The 20,890-nt window shown below is 33.4% G+C and overlaps 1 protein-coding gene across 6 annotated transcripts in view; it reads right to left on the bottom strand.

Moving 5' to 3' along the window:
• LOC145247526 (uncharacterized) overlaps positions 1-15,841 on the bottom strand; it is a 225,468-nt gene extending 209,627 nt beyond the window's left edge. For 4 of the 6 annotated variants that reach the window (XM_080109350.1, XM_080109353.1, XM_080109351.1 and 1 more), the window contains exon 1: positions 15,056-15,840. In XM_080109350.1, the coding sequence (XP_079965476.1) occupies positions 15,056-15,791 (736 nt within the window). In that variant the 5' untranslated portion in view covers positions 15,792-15,840. Of the gene's footprint in view, positions 1-15,055 lie in introns of all 6 variants that reach the window. The other 2 variants (XM_080109349.1, XM_080109354.1) reach the window with 2 other exon arrangements.
• Positions 15,842-20,890: the final 5,049 nt, after the last annotated feature.

Below are 20,890 nucleotides of genomic sequence, written 5' to 3'. Positions count from 1 at the left end.
TAATAATAATGATGATAATTGCTGCTTCCATTCAGTCTCAAAAGATAAAGAATACGTCCTGTAGGGGCAGCAGTTGCATGTAATTGTGAGACAAGGGTTGCACAATCTCCAACCACACCTCTCCTGAATCGACACTGTTTGGGTCCAGTAGCAAGGAAAAGTCCAGGACCGGCTGGAAACAATGCCAAGATAAGCGGAGAGCACATACAGCACCTGGAAGTGCTAAATGGTCACCCATCTGGTATAGGCCAGGCTCATTGTTGCTTAACTTAAGTGATCTGACGGGAACCGATGTGTAAAACGTGATTATGCCGTAATAATAATAATAATAATAATAATAATAATAATAATAATAATAATAAACACAGAGCTAGCCAGAGAGTTAAAAGGGATTTGGATGATGAAGAAAATCAAAATAGTACCGATAATAGTAGGAGCACTAGGAACAATTCCGAAAAACTTCGAAAAAAAATGTCAGAAATTGGAATCAGAGGAATAACTGCAAAAGTACAACGACTAACGATAATGAAGACGACGAAAATATTAAGGAAAACCCTTGAATGCGGAGAATAATACGAATAAGCATTACAGGGAATGAAGAACACAGAAGCTGCATATCTACAAGTTCTACACCCCACAACATGCATCCCCAATTGTTTCATCACCATTCCTCCCAATTCCAGTAGAAACCAATGGCCACTGCTAGCGAGAAATCAATGGTAAGAGGCTGTTGTGATGATGCAAATTCATTTTCAAATGCTATCGAAGGAGGTGGAGAGAACTGGACGTCTGGGGAGACTTGTTGTCACTCAGCTTCCAGAGAACACCACAGGTTTCCAATCAGTTCGTTTATTGACTTGTGTGAAAGCTCCATGTGAGCCAATAATAATAATTGATAATAATTATTATTATTATTTATTGTCACGCAGACTCCAGGGAACACCACAGGTTGTTCTCAAAAAGAAATCCTCGATGATGACTTGTGTGACTACTCGGAGTTGAATACCAAATCAATGTCATCATTAGGCCTGTGACAACAGCGTATTCTTTTCATTGTTTTGACTCTTGAGTATATATCCGTTAATGTCTTATATGTTTTTATATAGACGGGTGTGGTTCTCGGTTGATTAAGTGTGTCTATCTGCGTCGGATATATACCCGAGAGTCAAAAGAACGAAAAGTATTTTCTGTTGTCACAGCAGTAGTCATCATTGGCTGACAGTGTTTGTGTTTGATCTTGGTACAGGGCTTTGTTTTCAGTTGCATGCCATTCAGAAAGGTAGTGGACACAAATAGTATAGATTATGACGGCTATAAACCAATTTGTCGCGCATGAATTGTTAGTAACCAAAACGAAACGAACCCTTTGAAAAGATTCGGCACACTTTTCTCTCACAACAATGATTATTTTCCTGACGATTTCAAACAATACGAAACTGTTGATACGCCTCCCACTCTACACGCCATCTCCGAATTCATTATTTCCGAGACCCTTTTCATCCCTTTATTTTCTGTTATCAAATTATTTTTCTCTGGCTAGCTTCCTTTCCAATCCATAAACTACTAAAACCCATTGGAGTAAGAATTTGTGGGTGAGGTGGGGGAAGTAACCGTAAACAAAATCTGATTCTAGGGTCTGCTTAGCAAGGTGTTGGTGGAAGAGGTCGGCTCGACTTTTTTTCTGAATGAGGTATGGTCCAGGCTTCGTTCTAGGAAGCCACCCCTCCCAGGCATTACTCTCTCAGGTAAGTGCTGAAATTAAATTGAATTTCCGTTAATTAGAGACTGTGCGTAAAATAATCTGGTTATGTACACGGTGGAACGATAAAATTATCGCTCCAGAAAAGACGACATGATTCCATTTCCTTTTGATTAAAACCGTTTTTTGTTGTTGTTGTTGTTGTAGATCATCTACTAGTTGGTCAGTTATGTAGTGTACAAATCCCAAGAGCGATAGAAGCCTTCTATCATGTCTGAAAGTGACACAATGTTTAACGAGCGAGATCGGTCATGCGTCACTTTACAACATACTCTCTACAGATCCAAGTTATGACAAAGGGACCATTGACAGCACCCTCAAAATGCACATCCAGATAACAGGGACATGCCTAGTGTGATGAAAACAGTTTCTGGCCATAGTTATGGTCTTTAGTGTGGTTTCAAATGCTACCTCACATCTTGAAAGTCAACATAAAAGTGTTCTGGGTGTGCTGGAGAATATGGTGATCCCCTGGTGCAATCAAGTAGCCACTAGTAGACCCTGGGTATGGCAGCAGGACTCAGTGCCAGCCCACAAGTTTAAAGAGACTCAGGCTTGGCTTTAGAAGGAGTGCAATGACTTTGTACCCTTTTCTCACTGGGCCCTTCTTCCCTCAACCTGAACCCGCTAGACTACTTTATTTCATCACGCGTTGAGAACATCACCAACATGACCTCCCACAACATCAAAGTCAGCCTGATTGCCGCTATCCGCCGAATATTCGCTGAGCTCCTTCCAGCGCCTGTGGAAAAGGCATACTCCCAGTTCCGGACCTGTATTGAGATGGTGATTGAGGCTGGAGGCGGCTACATTGAATAGATGTCAGTTCTACTACATAATCAAGTTACTCAAATTGATTTTTTCAATAAAAGTTTTAAAATAAAGCCGTAGTATTGTTTTCTTTGGGAGGGGGGGGGGCATTTTATCGTTCTACCCTCTACTAACTTCCTGTTAAAACACGGATTATTTTAACCAGTCTCTATTTGCAACAAATTAAATTGCTTTAAACTTTTATTTACAAAAAAAAATATATATATATATTTTTAGAACAATTAATTTTTTTATCTTATATATAAAAACAATTATTTTTTATCTTATATATAAAAAACAATTTTTTTTTTATCTTATATATAAAAAACAATTAGTTTTTTTTTATCTTATATATAAAAAACTAGTTTTTTTTTATCTCATATATAAAAACAATTATTTTTTTAATCCTATATATAAAAAACAATTATTTTTTATATTATATATAAAAAACAATTATTTTTTATATTATATATAAAAAACAATTATTTTTTATATTATATATAAAAAACAATTATTTTTTATATTATATATAAAAAACAATTATTTTTTATATTATATATAAAAAACAATGATTTTTTATCTTATATATAAAAAACAATGATTTTTTATCTTATATATAACAAACAATTATTTTTATAATTTTATATATAAAAAACAATTATTTTTTTAATCTTATATATAAAAACAATTATTTTTTATCTTATATATAAAAAACAATTATTTTTGTATCTTATATAAAACAATTATTTTTTTAAATCTTATATATAAAAACAATTATTTTTTTAATCTTATATATATAAAAAACAATTATTTTTTTATCTTATATATAAAAACAAATATTTTTTATCTTATATATAAAAAACAAGGTTAAATCCTATTTTGATCATCTAAATTACTTACAGTGAAATAGATTCATTCCGATTTATTTTTCAGAATTGATATTCTATTTTTTTTTTTAAATTAAATCAATATTAAATATTTTCCCCGGGCAATACCGGCACACAGGTCGCGCCAGTATATAAAATTAAAAGGAAAAGTTTTAAGCAATTTAATTTGCCATAAATAGAGTAAAGTAACCTCGTTATGTACTTCCTGTAAATGTTGTACGCAGATAATTTTTTTTTGTTCAAAAGGATCCATGGTGTTGTGGATAAAGTACTTGGTAAAATTTAATTGTAACGTTACACTATTCTGGAGGTTGAAGGTTTAATTGTCAGTGTGGACGATACTAAGAATACAATTGCAAATTACTTAGGACTTCTAGCCAGTTATGGCTGGCGGAGCAAGAGCATGCTACCCCTGTAGAAAAATAAAGGGTTTCATTCGAAATTCCATGCAGATTTATGAGTCGACAGAAAGATTTCCAGAGTTCAACAAAATAAACCTGAAGAAGGTCGTAGGTTATATCGACTGAAACGTCGTGAAAATGATACTCAAGATGAGAACAGTAGTCAGAAGAATCCAAATAAAATGAATATAATCAATCAGTATCTCAAAAATTCAGAAACAAAATGCTTTGAACTATTTTGAATTATTCGATATTAATTTTTAAACGCAAATAATAAAAAACATTTACTAAACTATGCCATTAGGAGAGCGAGGAACATCCTAAAAACATCCGTTTTCTATGACTCACCCTGTATTTTGAATTATTCAAGATTTATTTTTAAACGCAAATAGGTCACAAATAAATAGGTAAGGCAGAATAAATTTTTTTTTTTTTTGTTACTTATTTTTCTAACTATATTTCCTTTAAAATGATTTACATTGCGTTCACCTGTTTTCATTGGACTTTTTTATCCGATTTTTTGTGCAATTTAGTTGAATTAAATACTAGTGATGGGACGATTCCACTATTTTCCCCGATTCTGATACAATTACCGATTCCGTACTAAATACCAATTCCGATTCTTTATAAACCTCTAAATATTTAACTATAGAGTTTTTATTTTCCCCAATTTTTGTAAAAAATAAAAACACATGTTAAATATGCAGATATTTTCCTAAATTTACACTTGTAGAGGAATATCTATCGATTTTAGATTTACTGGTATTTTAAAATCAAGAAATATTTATTATTTTAAAATCATCACCAGTAGTGGCAGATTTTGCTTTAAACAAAATCAAATAAGAAAAAAGACAATTAAAAGAATCGTTTTGTCATCGGAAATTAGGCACCAATTTTTTCGATTCCGATACCAATTCTGATGCCCCAAAAATTTGTCGATTTTATCGACTCCTGCTTCCGATTAATGGCCCAACACTTAAATACATTCTTGTTTAGCCATTAAATTAATTGAAACAAAAAAAATGTTTAAAATTATTCAGTCATTCATTCAAGTGATGGCTTGCCTGTTACAGGCATTGACGGCTATCAATCTCCATCTATCTCTCTCCTTTGAGACATTCATGAATTCATTATTGCTCATTCATGCTATTTCTCAAAAGTGTTTTTGATTTTTTTTTTTTTTTTACACAGGCATCACCACATTATCAAGGCCAAGAGGCCACTCAAGGATAAGGGTTAAAGAGTGTACAGTAGAAATTGGACAATATAATAATAATTAGTAATGAAAATTCGGTAAATTTGATAACTTATATGGAACGGCTCATCAAGAACTTATTTACGTTAGACTTGAACACAACCATATTGTAGTCAGCTGGAAAGCAGGAAAACGGAAGACAATTTCACAGGCATGCAGTTCTAAGAAAGAAGCTTTGTTCATGGAATCTACGTTTAGGTTTAGGCACAGATAAAGAGTGGGGGGAATTATTGATAGTGTTTTCAGCTAGACGAGTGTTTCTTGTGAAAGTTTGGCGAGGGGGGACCATAGACTGAAGCTCAGTCGAGCACTTTCTATGAAAATAACGATACATCAGAGACAAACTCACAACATCTCTTCTGTAAGATAGAGGTTGCAGGGAAGAGAAAAGAACATCTCCTACGAGGCTATGAAGTTGTTTTGAACTCTATCAAGGCAGGACAAGTCCTTTCTAGCAGCTCCTGCCCAGATGTGGCAACAGTATTCCATCCTTGGACGGACCTGGTTCTTATATAGATAGAGAATTGGATCAGCAGTGAGATATCTACTGGATCGATAGAAAGATCCCACCATTTTTCCAGCGGCCTTGGCAACAGATCTATTGCTTCAGCTTTATTTGCAGTTATACAGGCAGTATGTTGCAGTTTTTTTTTTTTCTGCATGAGCAGTGCGCATACTGGACAATTGTCCTGACTATTGTACCCAAAAGAATCTTCTACCCAGCACGAGATACGAAACCATGAACAGAATTATTCCTGATTGCTTCTGTATTATATCAGTCACTTGCTTTTTATGACCTCACGTTATCCTCATCTGGAGGGGGGGGGGGGCTGAAGTGTGTTCTCAACCTTGCTCAAGGGTCTCTCACAGACTAGCAGAAAGAATGAAACACCTTATTTATTTTTTTTTTTACAGTAGTGCTGTCTTGCTACCCTATACAGCACCTAGTATGTCCAAATGGTCACCCATCAAGTACTGGCGATTATAAAATACATAAAATGTTACTTTAAAATAAGGAGAAATTATGATAGCTTATCTTTGTATAGACCAACTATAAAATTTTATAATAAAAGGGTCATCAAAGGATAGAAAGACAAAACCCGTTTATAAATAACAAATGATACTCAGTTATGTAAGTGCTCTGCACTGCTGGGTGAGGTTGCTTAATGTTAAGACAGTATTACCGTGGAGGACATAATAAAGTAAGATGGTTCGATTGACAAAAGTATGTTTTTAGAGCGAAAGATGATTCCGACCCAGAAAACAACAGTTTTCCACCTTTTGTCAGAAACACCACTCATGGAATGTAAGGACTAAAAGACAAATATGAAAAGCGAAAATTATCCCTCGACCACCAGTAATTAACACCTACACTGCAGATTGCATAAGCACAAAACACCAGAGTCTAGGTATTAATAACAAATCTATATATATCCATAAAAGTGAGAATGTGTATGTGTGTATGTGTGTGTGTGAGGATACTTCTCAACCTATATACTCAAAAAATGTTTGATCTACAGACTTGAAATTTGCTATATAGGGTATTCAGAGATGTGGAAAAAATTTTAATCGGCTTATATCCGGAAACAAGGACTGCTAAGGGGTCAAAATTTAAAAATTGGTACTGGTGGGGGGCATCGGATTTTTATCTGTTTATCAACTATTTCACACCTGTGCGTACGTGAATCGTTCACATTATGTTGAGAATAAGTAGGTTTGAAAATAATTTTTAAAGATCGTGTCAAGTTGGCCTAATGGTTATCATACTTGACTCACTGTCTTTAGGTTTTGGTTTCGATCTCAGCCTGAGTAATTTTTTTTTTTTTTACTTACGAAAAGTAAACTTTTTAAGAAGAACATTAGGGACTGCCAAAATTCACCACAGAATCCCCCCCCCCATGTGTAAATTGATGTAACTTTATTATAAATTAATATTATCAATATAACTTTTGTACCATTTAAAAGGAGAAGGGTAAAATAAACCAGTAATAATTAAAAAAAAATTTTTTTTAATTACGTGACGAAAATCGTGTTTACATAATTGGCGCTTAAAAATAACGTTTCCGTGTAGTAGACATTCCGAAGGTGAAAACATACCCGTGTTTAATAAATCTAGCAAAAATCAACTAATCGTGAGATTTTCGTGAGATTTTCGATACTTATCCATTTTAGAATGAAATTACATATAAAATGCAGTTTTCGTAAAATATACCAGGGCAAATATTTTTTAGTGCGTGTCCCCCCCCACCTATTTATTTTTCCGAAATTCGAACAAAACATATTTAAATCTATCGAAATTTCTATTTATTATGAAACAGAAGAGTTCAAATAAGCAAAAAATATTTATTTTTAAAAAATTTAAATACACATATTCAACAAAAATTTACTTTGAATTTGCAATTAAAAAATTGATATAAACTTAATATTATTCTTTTTTTTTTAAATAGCGTTCTTTTTCGAATTAATATATACCATAATCAGTTGTATTGCCAAGAAAAAGAAACTTCGTAAAAATTAATTAATTTTTAAAAGATTAAAACGATTAAAATTCCATTATTTCAAAATGTTCCGTTGCAACATAGATTTTTAATTAATTGTGTTTAATTTTTTTTTTTTTTGAAATATTAAGTTTTATTGTAAACATGGCTCTTGTCAGCTATTTTATCGCCAGATTAAAACCAATTTGAGAATATTATTGCACAAATATTAAGCATTTTGTAGGCATCCCCTCATATTTTGTTTGTCCCTTTTTACCGGACAAAATATGGAACCCTGTAGGTAGCCAAATGAACATTCAGTAAAACCGTATTTCATATTTAATATACAAATGTTTATAATATTATTAATCATTAAACTGTGTAAACCTTAAAACCTAACAAAATTATAACAAAGATTAATTATTAATTGCAGTTTGAAGAAGATAAACAAAGGTTTAAAAAAAAAATCATTAAGTCGCTTCTGCTTTCCCATAGTTCGTATAGTTAACACAAATCTGACGTCACGGAAACATGCGGCCCATTTTTCACAATCGTTTGACAGACCCTAAAGAACATAAATTTAGCATACTCATGTTTCAGTTTCTTCCCGATTTTTTTTCTTCATTTTTTTTTTTTTTAAGGAATTTAAGGTTACATTTAATACCGGGCAACGCCAGGTACATCTAGCGTTTATGTAAACATAGAAATACGACAAAGCGTTGAAAGGTAATTCATATTTAAGTTAAGCAATGTCGCCTACAAAGGCGACCACACATGAATCATTTGTTTCTCTTAAAAATCTAATTATCAATTATTTTTGCTTAAACTCTGCAATTAACGAAGTTAATTGCAGAGTTTCTATAAACTCCGACTGTGCACAGCAAGCAATGACCAAAGACAAACACGCTTCATAGAGTTATCGTTCTTGACAGTTTTGTGATTGTTTTTTTTTCTACAGAAAAAACGAAAAAAAAAAAAAAAATGACGCTGAAAAACTAGGGCTGTGACAACAGCATATTCTTTTCATTGTTTTGACTCTCGAGTATGTATCCATTGATATTTTATATGCTTTTATATAGAGTGATGTGGTTCTTGGTTGATTAAATGTGTCTAACTGTATCGGATATATACTCGAGAGTTAAAACAATGAAAAGAATATGCTGTATTGTTGTTGTCATAGCCCTATTGATAATACATTCCATTCGCACAATAATAATTTTTAAAAATTACGAAAGGCTAAATCATCTTCTCCAAAAAATGAGATTCTATATTTTCTTGGCCATTACAGGTGATCATCCTAACAAACTTGGTCGAAAGAATAGCAAAAAAAAAAAAAAAAAAAAAAATCAAAACACTTTTCTTTTTTTTTTTTTTAGAATGTTAGAGAGGAAGAGTCATAAATTTCACGTAAAGCATCCTAGCGTTTTAAGGCAGTTTACCAACTTTATTATTATGGGAGATAAATCCTGTGATTTTTGTGGGTATGGTGTTGGTGTATTGGTGTGGTGAGGTATAATTCTGTAATATATCATATATTGTTTTACGACCTTGCCAACCGGACTTAGGATTAGTAGTAAAAAAAAAAATATTGGTCTGTTCGAAAAAAAAAAAAAAAAAAAAAAAAAAAAGAATGGCCTAGAAATGTGGGATCGTTTTACGTTACTTTATTTCAATATTATTGTTATGAATAGTATTGAAGAAAAGAAATTTATTATTTTTAGTCATGCAAAGGAATCCGGTCTGTGAAACAGATTATCGCAGGGCTGCTTCCTGCAGATTACAACATGGTCGTCTCCAAGTCCAATGACAACAAATACTAATCATAAACGGTCCCATAAGTATAAAAAGTTCATTTTAGTGGTCAAATTGGTAAATGTTTACTTTAACTGTAACACAACGCCGATCATTCTAATTTGTGTTTGTAGGGGTTTTCGAGCACATACAACACCTGGAAGTCTCAAATGGTCACCCATCTGCTACTGGCCAGGCTTATTGTTGCTTAACTTAACTTAAAGTGATCTGACTGGCATTTAACCAGTCGCAAATTTATCGTTTGCATGGTATTAACCACTGGACCTTAGGACTATTTTGCGCCATTTCACCACTTTCGTTAACGCTTTTTTTACATGATGCGTTCACGTAGTAAAGTGACTTGTCACATCGCGGAGGAATCTTTAGCGGACATTTGAAATAAGAAAATTTTCAAAAAAAATATAGTTAATTTTTTTTGTGTTGTTACGTAGATTTAATGCTTTTTAATCGATCTAAAAGATTAAGTTTTCATGAGTGGTTTACGAAAACATTTTTATGTTTTTTGTTCTTTTTTTGGGGGGGGATATTCAATTATATAACTTGTATAGTTTTTAACAGGTGCTTCTGCGGTTTAATTAACCGTTTTTCTTATGGAAACTTGTAATTTTTTTAACAGGTGCTTCTACAGTTTAATTAACCGTTTTTTCTGTAAGTAACGCGCCGACATTAACTGAGCAGAAGAACCGTTTAATATTTCACTCAACACTCGCGGCCGTCGCAACACTCCTTGCCCCTCTACCACTTCCCCCCTAATGTAAACAGAATTTGTGCAGAATGGCGCATCTCCAATTTATCAGAGATTCTCTGCTCTTAATATCGTTGTTTAACGCTACTACCAACCTAAGTCTTGGTAGTAATGCCCCCCCCCCTCAATAAAAGATTGCCTTAACTCTACCACTAACCCTAAATCGGGAATCTCCATGAATACTGAGATTCTTTGATGCGTTATTCTGCACAAGCACTCAAACCTTGAGCAGTGTGTTCGTCCCCACACTCACCTCAACACCCCGAAATATATCTTTACCATCCCTTTCTAGTTTTTTTTTTTTTACCTACCTCTCTATCCTGATCCTTTTAACTACTCTAACCCTAACCCCCATCCAGTCTTGCGTATAACCTTAAATCAAAGTTGCGGAGTAAGAATGTACAAGGTCCAATTCCAATTCTAAAAGTTCCGACTTCCAAATTCTACGTGTAGCAGGGAAATGCAGAGGCAGGGAGGAGGTGCTAGAGGTGCCCAAGTACCTGCCTCTTTTACTCCTGTTTTAAAAGTGCCCTTTTCAGAGGAATGTATTATAGGCCTGTACCCCATCGAGACACCGTTTTTTGGGGTTTTTTCACTTGAACATTTGCCCTTAAAAAAGTTATCTGCACGTCAATGACACGTAGAATTCCAAAATATCTAACTCGAACACCGACTCCTTATTTTAAAGTGTTCCAACATTCAGACGCCCATCGGAAGTTAAAAAAACTCCGATTAAGACTCCCATCATTCTTTCAAAACCTCCATCTCTGACTCCGCAACCCTGCCTTTATTTACATCCAATGGTCGGATTCCAATTTGGTAACTTTGAGAAAAGCAGAGCTACCACTTCGTTCCCATGCTCCCATGTCCATTCCTACCCTGATTGGTATTGCTATCCAGGTTCTCATCTATAAGTTGAATAGAACCGATCGTTTCCAGATTATAAATTTAAAAAAAAAAAAAAGAAAAGGTGGGTGAAATATATACCACAGAATAAAAATGTGATAAAAACAAAAAAAACAAAAAAAAACGAAACAAATAAATGTTACCAAATGCAGGATAAGTTACTTTTCTACTTTCCGGGATACGTTTTGTGTAGTTGAACATATTTTAAAGCGTCTATTTAATTCAAAACACAAGTAGTGCCTTACTGATAAGTTAAAATGACGGCAAGATGGCCAACATCAAACGTTCATTTGGAAGTCTCGATAATTGCTTAAATCATGGAAATAACACAAAATACTGATCGAAATTCACCCAATAAATGGCATGACATTTATTGGGTGAACTTTTATCAGTGTTTTCTATATTTTTCGAGTTTCGAGTCATTACCAACACCCCGTTGGCTATCTTGTTGTCAGCTTAACTTACACAGTCGGCACTACTTGTTTTTTCAAACCGAATAAAAGCGTTAAAATACATTAAAATGTAAAAAAAAAAAAAAAAAAAAAATATCCAGAAAGGCAGAAAAGTAACTTATATTGCCTTTGGTAACATTTAATTCTTATATATATATATAATGAAATAAGAAATATAGTTAAATTTACCAAAATAATCCAAAATAGCAAGACTAAAGTATATTATAAATATTGAAGGGTTAATATTTATAAAGTAATCTCAACCAGATGTAAAAGCTCGATAAAACTAAATAAGATATACAGAGCTTATAATAAGAACAAGTAGTTAATAAAACATGTTAAAAAATACTTTGAAAAAGAGTTAAAAATATTTAATTTTGAAAAGGAAACACAAAATAAATGGATAGTCCTTAATCCCCGGAGTTTTGAAGAAATACTTTCCTTCTCATCAGATGGTAGGATTTAGCAAAATGCGGGATCGGATTTTGCTTGCAAAAGTATTTGATGAAACTACAAGTCAGTCATAAATCTTACTTGGTAACAAATAGTGAAGCAGAGGGAATATGGTGAAGAAAAAGGTGATTTCACATGAATGGATAGTCTGGTGAAGGGTAAAATATCCAATAAAGGTAAAATCCAAAAAAGTTGGTTAAATTTCCCTCTGCTTCACTATTTGTTACCAAGTAAGATCTATGACTTACTTGTAGTTTCATCAAATACTTTTGCAAGCAAAATCCGATCCCGCATTTTGCTAAATCCTACCATCTGATGAGAAGGAAAGTATTTCTTCGAAACTCCGCGGATTAAGGACTATTCACTTATTTAGTGTTTCCTTTTTAATATTAAATATGTTTTTAATTCTTTTTCAATGTGTTTTTTAATGTGTTTTATTAACTACTTGTTCTTATATATATATATATATATATATATATATATATATATATATATATCGTTTTAAACAATATATATAAACAGTTTAATATTACGTACTTAATTGTGATGTCGAAAATAGTAATATATCCCAAAAATTACGAAAATTCATAGTGTAGAAAGTTATTTATTGTTAAGAAGTAATTTTTACGGAAAATTGGGTAAAATTGCATTTTTATTAGACGTTATAAAGTAGACAGTAATAGTTTACACACAGGGGACATAACCTGAACGAATATTTTAGATTATTTGTTCACGGTGTGCAATACTTGTTGTCTATAGCGGTAGACTTCTTATTTTTTTTGATAAAAAGACAATAGCAGTTGTTCAGATGAATTTTCGTAATTTTTCAATATATTACTATTTTCGACATGAACATTAAGTACGCGATATTGTTTTTGCTTAAATCGGCATATTAAAAAGAAAAAAATGATCTGCCGACTATATTTTAACAAGCACCCATTCTTTATTATGCATCTTGCTGCTCAACTCCCTACATAGTATCCCTGCAAATTATGTCCCAGATTGTAGCCCCTTACATCAGAGTGGCACTGTGTGTGTGTGTGTGTGCGTGCGTGTGTGTGTGTGGAGGGGAGGGGAGGGTGCAATAAAAAATATATTTAGACGAATACAACCAAACAGAAATCTATACAACCAATAACTGAACGCATAAAAGAATTGGTACTTTTGGACATGTTTTACTAGAATCAACGGGTTTGTATTACTGTAGACTTAGATTCGAAAAATTTGTAAAAAAACAAAAAACAAATATATAACAAATAAATGTTACCAAAGGCAAGATAAGTTACTTTTCTACCCAACTGAATATGTTTTTAGTGTTTTTATTTGATGTAACATGTTTATTCAGCTCGAAAAACATACAGTGTTTACCGATGAATTGGAAAATTTAAAATGGCGGCCGCGGCCGACTCTCTCTTGAACATGGTAAGTTTGTGAAACTGAGTTAAAAATAAGAAACTATACAAAATATTGTTAGAAATCCATCGAATACATGCCAGCCTATGTCACGGGAACATACTGAGCGATTTTCTAACAGTATTTTGTATAGTATTTTTTAATTTTTAACTCAGTTTCCCAAACTTACCGTGTTCAAGAGAGTCGGGCGCCATTTTAAACTAATCCAGGTAGGTAGATGAGTAACTTATCTTGCCTTTGATAACTCTTATTGACCACTTTTTCGGCTTGTTGTCTATGGTACAAAATGCCTGTGTATTTCTACATAACCAGTCTCACGAATGTTTCTTGTTGTGATTTACGGAACAGACAGGAAATAGCAAAGCAGTCGCAAAACAGTCAATTAGTATTGGAATTACAAATTTAATCTTTTTCTCCCTGATTTAATGTTAAGGTCAATTGTGTCAGTTCATGTAAATAATGTTTTCGTTAATCTCCGAATCAATTAAATTTGATCTTATTTTTCTTGGTAATGTATTTAAACAATTCCAAATTTCTGGTTCCGGAAAATTTAGGTCACGTGATATGTTTGTGCATGGTGTAATCTAAAAAAAAAAAAAAAAAAAAAAAAAAAAATTCCCTTCGAGAAAGTTTTTTTTAAAGTAAATTTTTTACTTTCTTTCCACCTTCACCCTTACTTTTAAAATAACGATTATTCCAGTTTTCGGGTATGCTGAAGACGAATATCGCATTTAAATTTGGCGCAGACGAGTAATTTTCTGAATATTAAGACATTTTTTGGCAAACCTGAACGAGAAATCACCCCCTACAATTTTAACCAGTATTCTGCAGTTGGTATTTTTGGTGAAAGTGCACTGAGGGACCACCCGAAGACTTACCTTTAAGAAGTTCATTATGGTGAGTTTGAAAATAAGAAAATGCCTTTCTGAATAAACACCTCCAACCTCCCCATGTTAAGAATGGCTTTCGGAATAAACACCCTTTGCATATTGGACAAGCAGTGCACATTGACCATCTTTGGGTGGTCCTCCAGTGCACTTTTACCGTATTTTTTACGACCTTGCTCAGCAAATTATAAACACCCCAACCTCTCCATGTTAAGAACGGCTTTCAGAATAAACACTCTCAACTTCGAAAACTATCTTAAATACTATAAAAATTATGGGGGGGGGTGATTTTTTTCCCCAATGTAACATTTAATAAATATCAGTGGCGTTCGCCATTCTTAACATGGGGTCGTGAGTATATTTTGTAATACGCATGCGCGTTAATACTTTTCAGTTGGGAAAAAACATAGCTACCATTGAAAATATAAACTACTTGACTACGCTAAATTTATGTGATATTCGTTTTCAGCATACCTGCAAACCACTAAAAATCGTCATTTTAAAGTTTGTTGAGGTTGAAAGAAACTAAAAAAAAAAAAAAGAAAAAAAAAAGACAAACTTTTTTTTCGATCTGTTTTCGTCACCCGCAATTCGAAACATTTGTGTCAATATGGGTTCTGTGCTGTGGAAACACCTAACAACATTGAAGGATAACTTTGAACAAAATGATTGGATTCGGTATTAAGTAACCTCAACCTGTATTGAAAGTTGATATGCTGTAAGGTAAAACGAGATATACGACAAAAATAAATAAATAAATAAAAAAAATAAAAATAAAAATGAACTAAAATTACTTACTTGATTTATCGCATTGTTCCTTGTAATTGCAGTTGCATCCGGTATCAATATCGGTATCAATGCATACGCAACCTTCGTCGCACTTGTTTTTGGGCATATCACATTTCTGGAAACCCTCTTCAGCACCGTATCCACCTAGAAAATCCGCGCGGACCGGAGCGCACGTACAATTCCTGTAAATGACGTTACGGATAAATCCTTGGAAATTCCCCGCCGCGCAGATTCCCGGGTTCGATAGCATTTGCAGCTCATCACAGTACTCTTTCGGGATACCCCCGAAATACAGGTAGCTGTTTCGACTCACGCTACCCAGGTTGAAGTCTCGACCCTCGAGGAACGCCTTGTATGACACCCCGTCGATTGTCAGTATCACTTCCATGCGGTTCCGGGTGATTGTCACTGTATGCCATTGATTATCGATGAAATTGCCGCGCGCGCGGATGCTTTTCCCGATGTCCGGATCGTGGGAAACCTTTATCATGAGATTCAAGACGTTTCTCGTCAGTCTGATTTGGATAAAATCAGACACTCCCATGTCATCCATATACATAAGGACACTGTTTTCATCTTGTTTTGATTTGAAATCAAAACTCATGCTCGCGTTGATACAGGCATTCCAGAGCGAGTACCGGGCAAAGGTATTCGACCCGGCTTTCAAATAAACGCAATGTCCGTAGTGGCACACGGATACAACTAATAATAATAAAATTATTGTATATTTGAAACTTTGTTCCATTTTGGTTTTATTTCGCGATAAAAATCAAAAAATAAAATCAATAAGAGAAAAAGTATTGGATATTTAAAGTAGAAATAAATAAATTCTTACGAGACGTTAAGTTTGTTTTTAAAATACGATGTCGATATAAGTATTTGTTTTTTGTAGAACATAAAATATTATTATAAAGATCGGAGATTCGTTTTATATATATGAATATATAAAGAAAAATATTGATTTCATCCAAGGCAAGTAGTTATACATGTATATATTATATGTAAACTTGATTAAACAGCATAGAATGGGACAAGTATAAAAAATGTAAAATAACGTATTCTTCTAGAATAAATAGAGTTACAAAAACATGCTGTATTTACTAAAAGAATCGTCTGTAAAAATTAAAAAAAAAATTAAATAATTATCTCTTAAGGTATTGCACATAAAAATTGTTAAAATTACATCATTATACGTAAAATAAAAAAAAGAAAGAAAATATTACACAAGGACAAGCGTTTTTTTCCCCCTTAAATAATAATAATAATAATAATAATAATAATAATAATTAAAAAAAATGATTTAAAAAAAAAAAACAAAGTTAAATTACAATTTTTTTTTCTGTAAGGTAGATCCCTTATTTTTTCTTCTTTAAGAAGTTATAAAAAAAAAAAAAAATTAAACCCCTTTTTTCCTGGGACATCTTCGTAGATGCCCCATAATTTTGTTTTCGTTGTTAAAAACAAAATAACAAAAAACAAGTTGTTGATGGAATTTCGTTCGAAGTGGTAATTTCTCCAAAAAACAAAAAAGTAGATGTGTTGTCGATGTATATCTCGCAAAATACTTATATGAAGGTGAGAATATCCAAATCCGTTTCACGTAGTAGTAGTCGTAGCAACATCAATGGTGGTGGTAGTAATTTCGGTCATATATATATATATAAAACAATAAAACAAACAAAAGAAATATAAGTTAGAAGTATCCGATCCTCAATTTGCTTACTTTTCGAATAAGAAAACTCGAAGTTTTAGAATTGTTTAAAAACACTTTTGAGGGGTGACCGGCGGTGCGACAGACTTTCTTTTTTTGATAATGTCTTCGTTAAAAAAAAAAATAAACAATAGAAAATAAACGCTGTTCCTTTAAGTGGGCATTTTTTTTTTTTTTTTTTTTTTTGTTATGGTTTGTTTTTTAAGCCCGAACTCTCCTTCTGCCCGGTGGAATTAAAATAAATATGAGTAAGAAAAAGAAGACGAAGATTTCCCCATATGTGACGTCAGAAAACGCACACACAAACACGAAGATGTTACGCGTTTTTTTCGGTGGAGAAGTACGCCCCCCTCTCTCTCTCCCCACTCTCTCTATCTCTCTATATATCTCTCTCTCTCTCTCTCTCGGTCGCTCGTTCGCCCTTTCTCCCTCCCTTACTCACTCTCTCTTTCGCTTTGACTCTCTCACCCACGTTCGCTTTTTTCTCTTAATCTTTTCCACAATCGCACACACAAACACACCTCTCTTTTCTGCACCCCCTCATTCTCTCTCTCTCTCTCTTTCTGTGTGTGTATATGTCTGTCCGTTGTTTTTTTTTTGTCACCCACGAACGCCAATGCTGGCTATATGCATGTGTACAACTGCACGCACACACACACACACACACACACACACACACACACACACACACACACGGCACCAAATTGTTTCGCTCTATCACAGCTTTTGTGTGTGTCTAAAGAACTAAACCTTTTTCTTTTTCTTTTTCCTTTTGACAACTTTCGATTCTACCCGACGCTATTGCATTATTGAAAGGAAATCTGAATGTTTATATAAACAATAGTGTGCTCGATTAATTTACGAAATGCTTTGGCAAAGCACTGCTTTGCATTCCACACACACACACACACACACACACACACACATACACATACACACACACACACACACATTTGCATATAACTATTGCGGACATGTGTTTACTGTTTCGTGTTCCAAAACCAGTTGTATTTAATTCGAGCTCATAAAGAAAAAACATATTCCCACCAAACTTTTTCGTATAAACAGTTGAATTCGTTCAAAGTATCGCGAATAAAAAATAAATAAGTAAATAAAACGCACGGATTGTTTCAAACTGATTGCAGCTATTATTTCGGCGATTAAAAAAAACAAAACAACAACAACAACAACAAAAGTTACTTGTAATTTGTCTTATGGCGGTAAATAAACACGTAAATAAAACTCTTTTTTAATAAAACGAAACATAAAAACTTGCTTTATTATTCTTTAATATTTTTTACTAAACTTTTTTATACCAATTTTAAAAGATTTTTCCCTTTTTCAAAAAAAAAAAGAAAAAAATTACTACAATATTTTTTCGTTCTTTCATAAAATAATAATTTAATAATATTTGCACACACACATACATGCGCATGTACGCACGCACACACACACACACACACACACACACACACGCAGAAGCACCAGTAATGAATACTGATAGTAAACCTAAACCTGTTCTGTACATACGCCTCCCACTCATAAAAAAAAAAAGAAAAGAAAAAGTTATCCTTTATTTCTCGGATCACAGGTATTTGATCACAAAAGAAAAAACCGAAAAAAAAAAAAAAATGCGTCATATTGAAGACGGGGAGAGGGAGTGTCACGTGGTCGGTTAGTTAATTGACTTTGGATGGTTTTGATTGGCTTAGCGGTCCGTCACCCCCATTTTCTTTACAACAACAAGTGCCCATGAGCTCACTCGCGTAATTGAAAGAGGTAGAGAAACACAGACACTTTTTTTTTTAGCCACAGTTGGCAAACTTGCTTCGTTCCAGTCATACACGTTTATCAACAAATATGTATTACCCCCTCCTTTCTCTCTCTCTGTCTCTCTGTCTCTCTCTCTGTCTCTCTCTCTCTCTCTCTCTATATATATATATATATATATATATATATATATATATATATGTGTGTGTGTGTCTGTGTCTGTGTGCTAGAAAACATCAGTATAAGCACAAGACAAGCAACCCAACAGGCAGCTCTGAAAAAAAAAAAAAGAAAAAAGTAACCTAAGTGTTTAGATTTTCATAATATGAACGGTAAAATTGGCTATATTTACTAACCGCTCTGCACGAGCGACCAGATTAGATTTAATGAGGGGGGGGGGAAATCGAGCTCCCCAAAAGGGGCACACTCTTGATGTGAAACAAGAAAGCACTTGGGGTTTGTTTTACAATCCACACATTCAAAAAAAAAGTGGACAAAATTCAAACATATAACAAACAAATATGACCAAATGCAAGGTAAGTTTTCTTCTACCCAACTGGGTAGATTTTTAGTGTTTTTATTTAATGTAAAATGTCTATTTGGCTCGAAAAACAAGCAAGTTTAAAGGGTACGCGACCACACGGAAAAATGGCTGCAACATATTTATTACCGGCGATTTTTTTGTTTGGTCTCGTACCCTTTGATATGTTTTGTTTTTCGAGCTGAATAAACATTTTACATTAAATAAAAACACTAAAAACTACCTAGTTAGGTAGAAGAGTAACTTATCTTGCCTTTGGCAACGTTTATCCATACTCCTATAATTTGAATGTGTGTGTGTGTGTGTGTGTGTTCATATTAAAAACCTTTTTTCTATTAATAAAAAAAAATACAACTTTGTTATATATGGTTCGTGGAATTGCATTTAGCTGCAAGAGATCTAGCTAATTTGCACATTCTTTTAAACATTCATCTTAATTAATTCCCTAATAGTTTTTACGGTTTTCTTATGGAATGATCATCTTTAGTTAACATTACGTGTAATTATATTCACGCAGCGTAAAAAGGTAAACACAAACCTCTTTCTATATATATTTATGTATGCGTATATATATTTGTTAAAAAAAAAAAATTACATGCCAAACTCCTCTATCAGATTTTGGTCGACAGACATGAAACTTAATATATATGCGAAACTTTATATTTGGGTTTTAGCCGGTGAAAATCGGTGCAAAAGTGTGAAAATTAAAAAAAATGAAATTTGCTAGGTGAAAGTCGAACGACGGCATTACGAATATGCATGCGTAACGTAATAGCTATTGGTTCATGTTTTAACTTTTAGCCTTGCAGCAATCATGTTTTCATAGCTCAGGTATTCACGTCAAAGGAAAAAGTAAATCGTAAGATAAACGTTTTGATTTCGATTCTCGGTGGTGGCGCACGAGTCATTTTAAATTTAAAAAAAAAAAATCATTACTATATATTGTGTACAATATAATATAATATAATAAATACGAAATTTGCATTAATCAAAATATCACATTTAAGCACATTTTATAATCGGGCAACGCTGGGCGGTCTGCTAGTTTGTTGTATATTTGATTTTTACCACTTTTTCGAATCTCCGCGGATTGCAAAGTATCAAATAACATACAAAAGCATTTATTTTAGAATTTAGAGTGGGGGATAAGTTTCGCATATACTTTTAAATAAAATGTTACTGTTTGTTTTTTTTTATAAACAAACGAAGTGTTACAAACTACATAAACATATAAATATTAACAATACCTCCACATCGTCTCACTCCTGTAGGTTTATATTCGGGCCTGAAAATTATTTCCAAGGAAATCATGCAAATGTACTCTTATTCAGTATTATCGAAGATATGAGGTGCCTTAAATAAGTTTACAGACTTTTTTTAATAGCACACGAAACTCTATTCCTCTTCAAAGTTATCTTCTCCGGTGCACTTATTGTACCGTTCCAACTTCTGGAAGGCCCCCTGGAAGACTTCTTGTGTGAGCGTGTCAATGACAACCCCTTTCATATCTTTAATTATCATATAACAACGGCCCCTAAGGTTTTCTTTAAACTTCGGGAATAGTCAAAAAGTCACAGGGAGCAAGGTCTGGACTCTAGGGAGCGCGAGGAATCGTTTTGATGCCCATTTTGATCAAATAGTCTGATCTTTTCTGAGCACCCTTGGGAAAACTTTGCACAAATCTTCCGCATCCTCAGTTCATCGCAAATAATTGTGTGTACAGTTCCCACACTGACATCAAACTGTGCACTTAGTGTCTCTATAGACACATGACGGTCCTTATTCATGAAATTCTGTATTTGGCCAATCAACTCTGATGTTC

This window comes from Euprymna scolopes, chromosome 25 (assembly GCF_053919585.1).
Source record: "Euprymna scolopes isolate OS-2025 chromosome 25, ASM5391958v1, whole genome shotgun sequence".
NCBI lineage: Eukaryota > Metazoa > Mollusca > Cephalopoda > Sepiida > Sepiolidae > Euprymna > Euprymna scolopes.
Note: the sequence above shows the minus strand (reverse complement) of the source record. Positions and strands in the feature narration are given on the sequence as shown.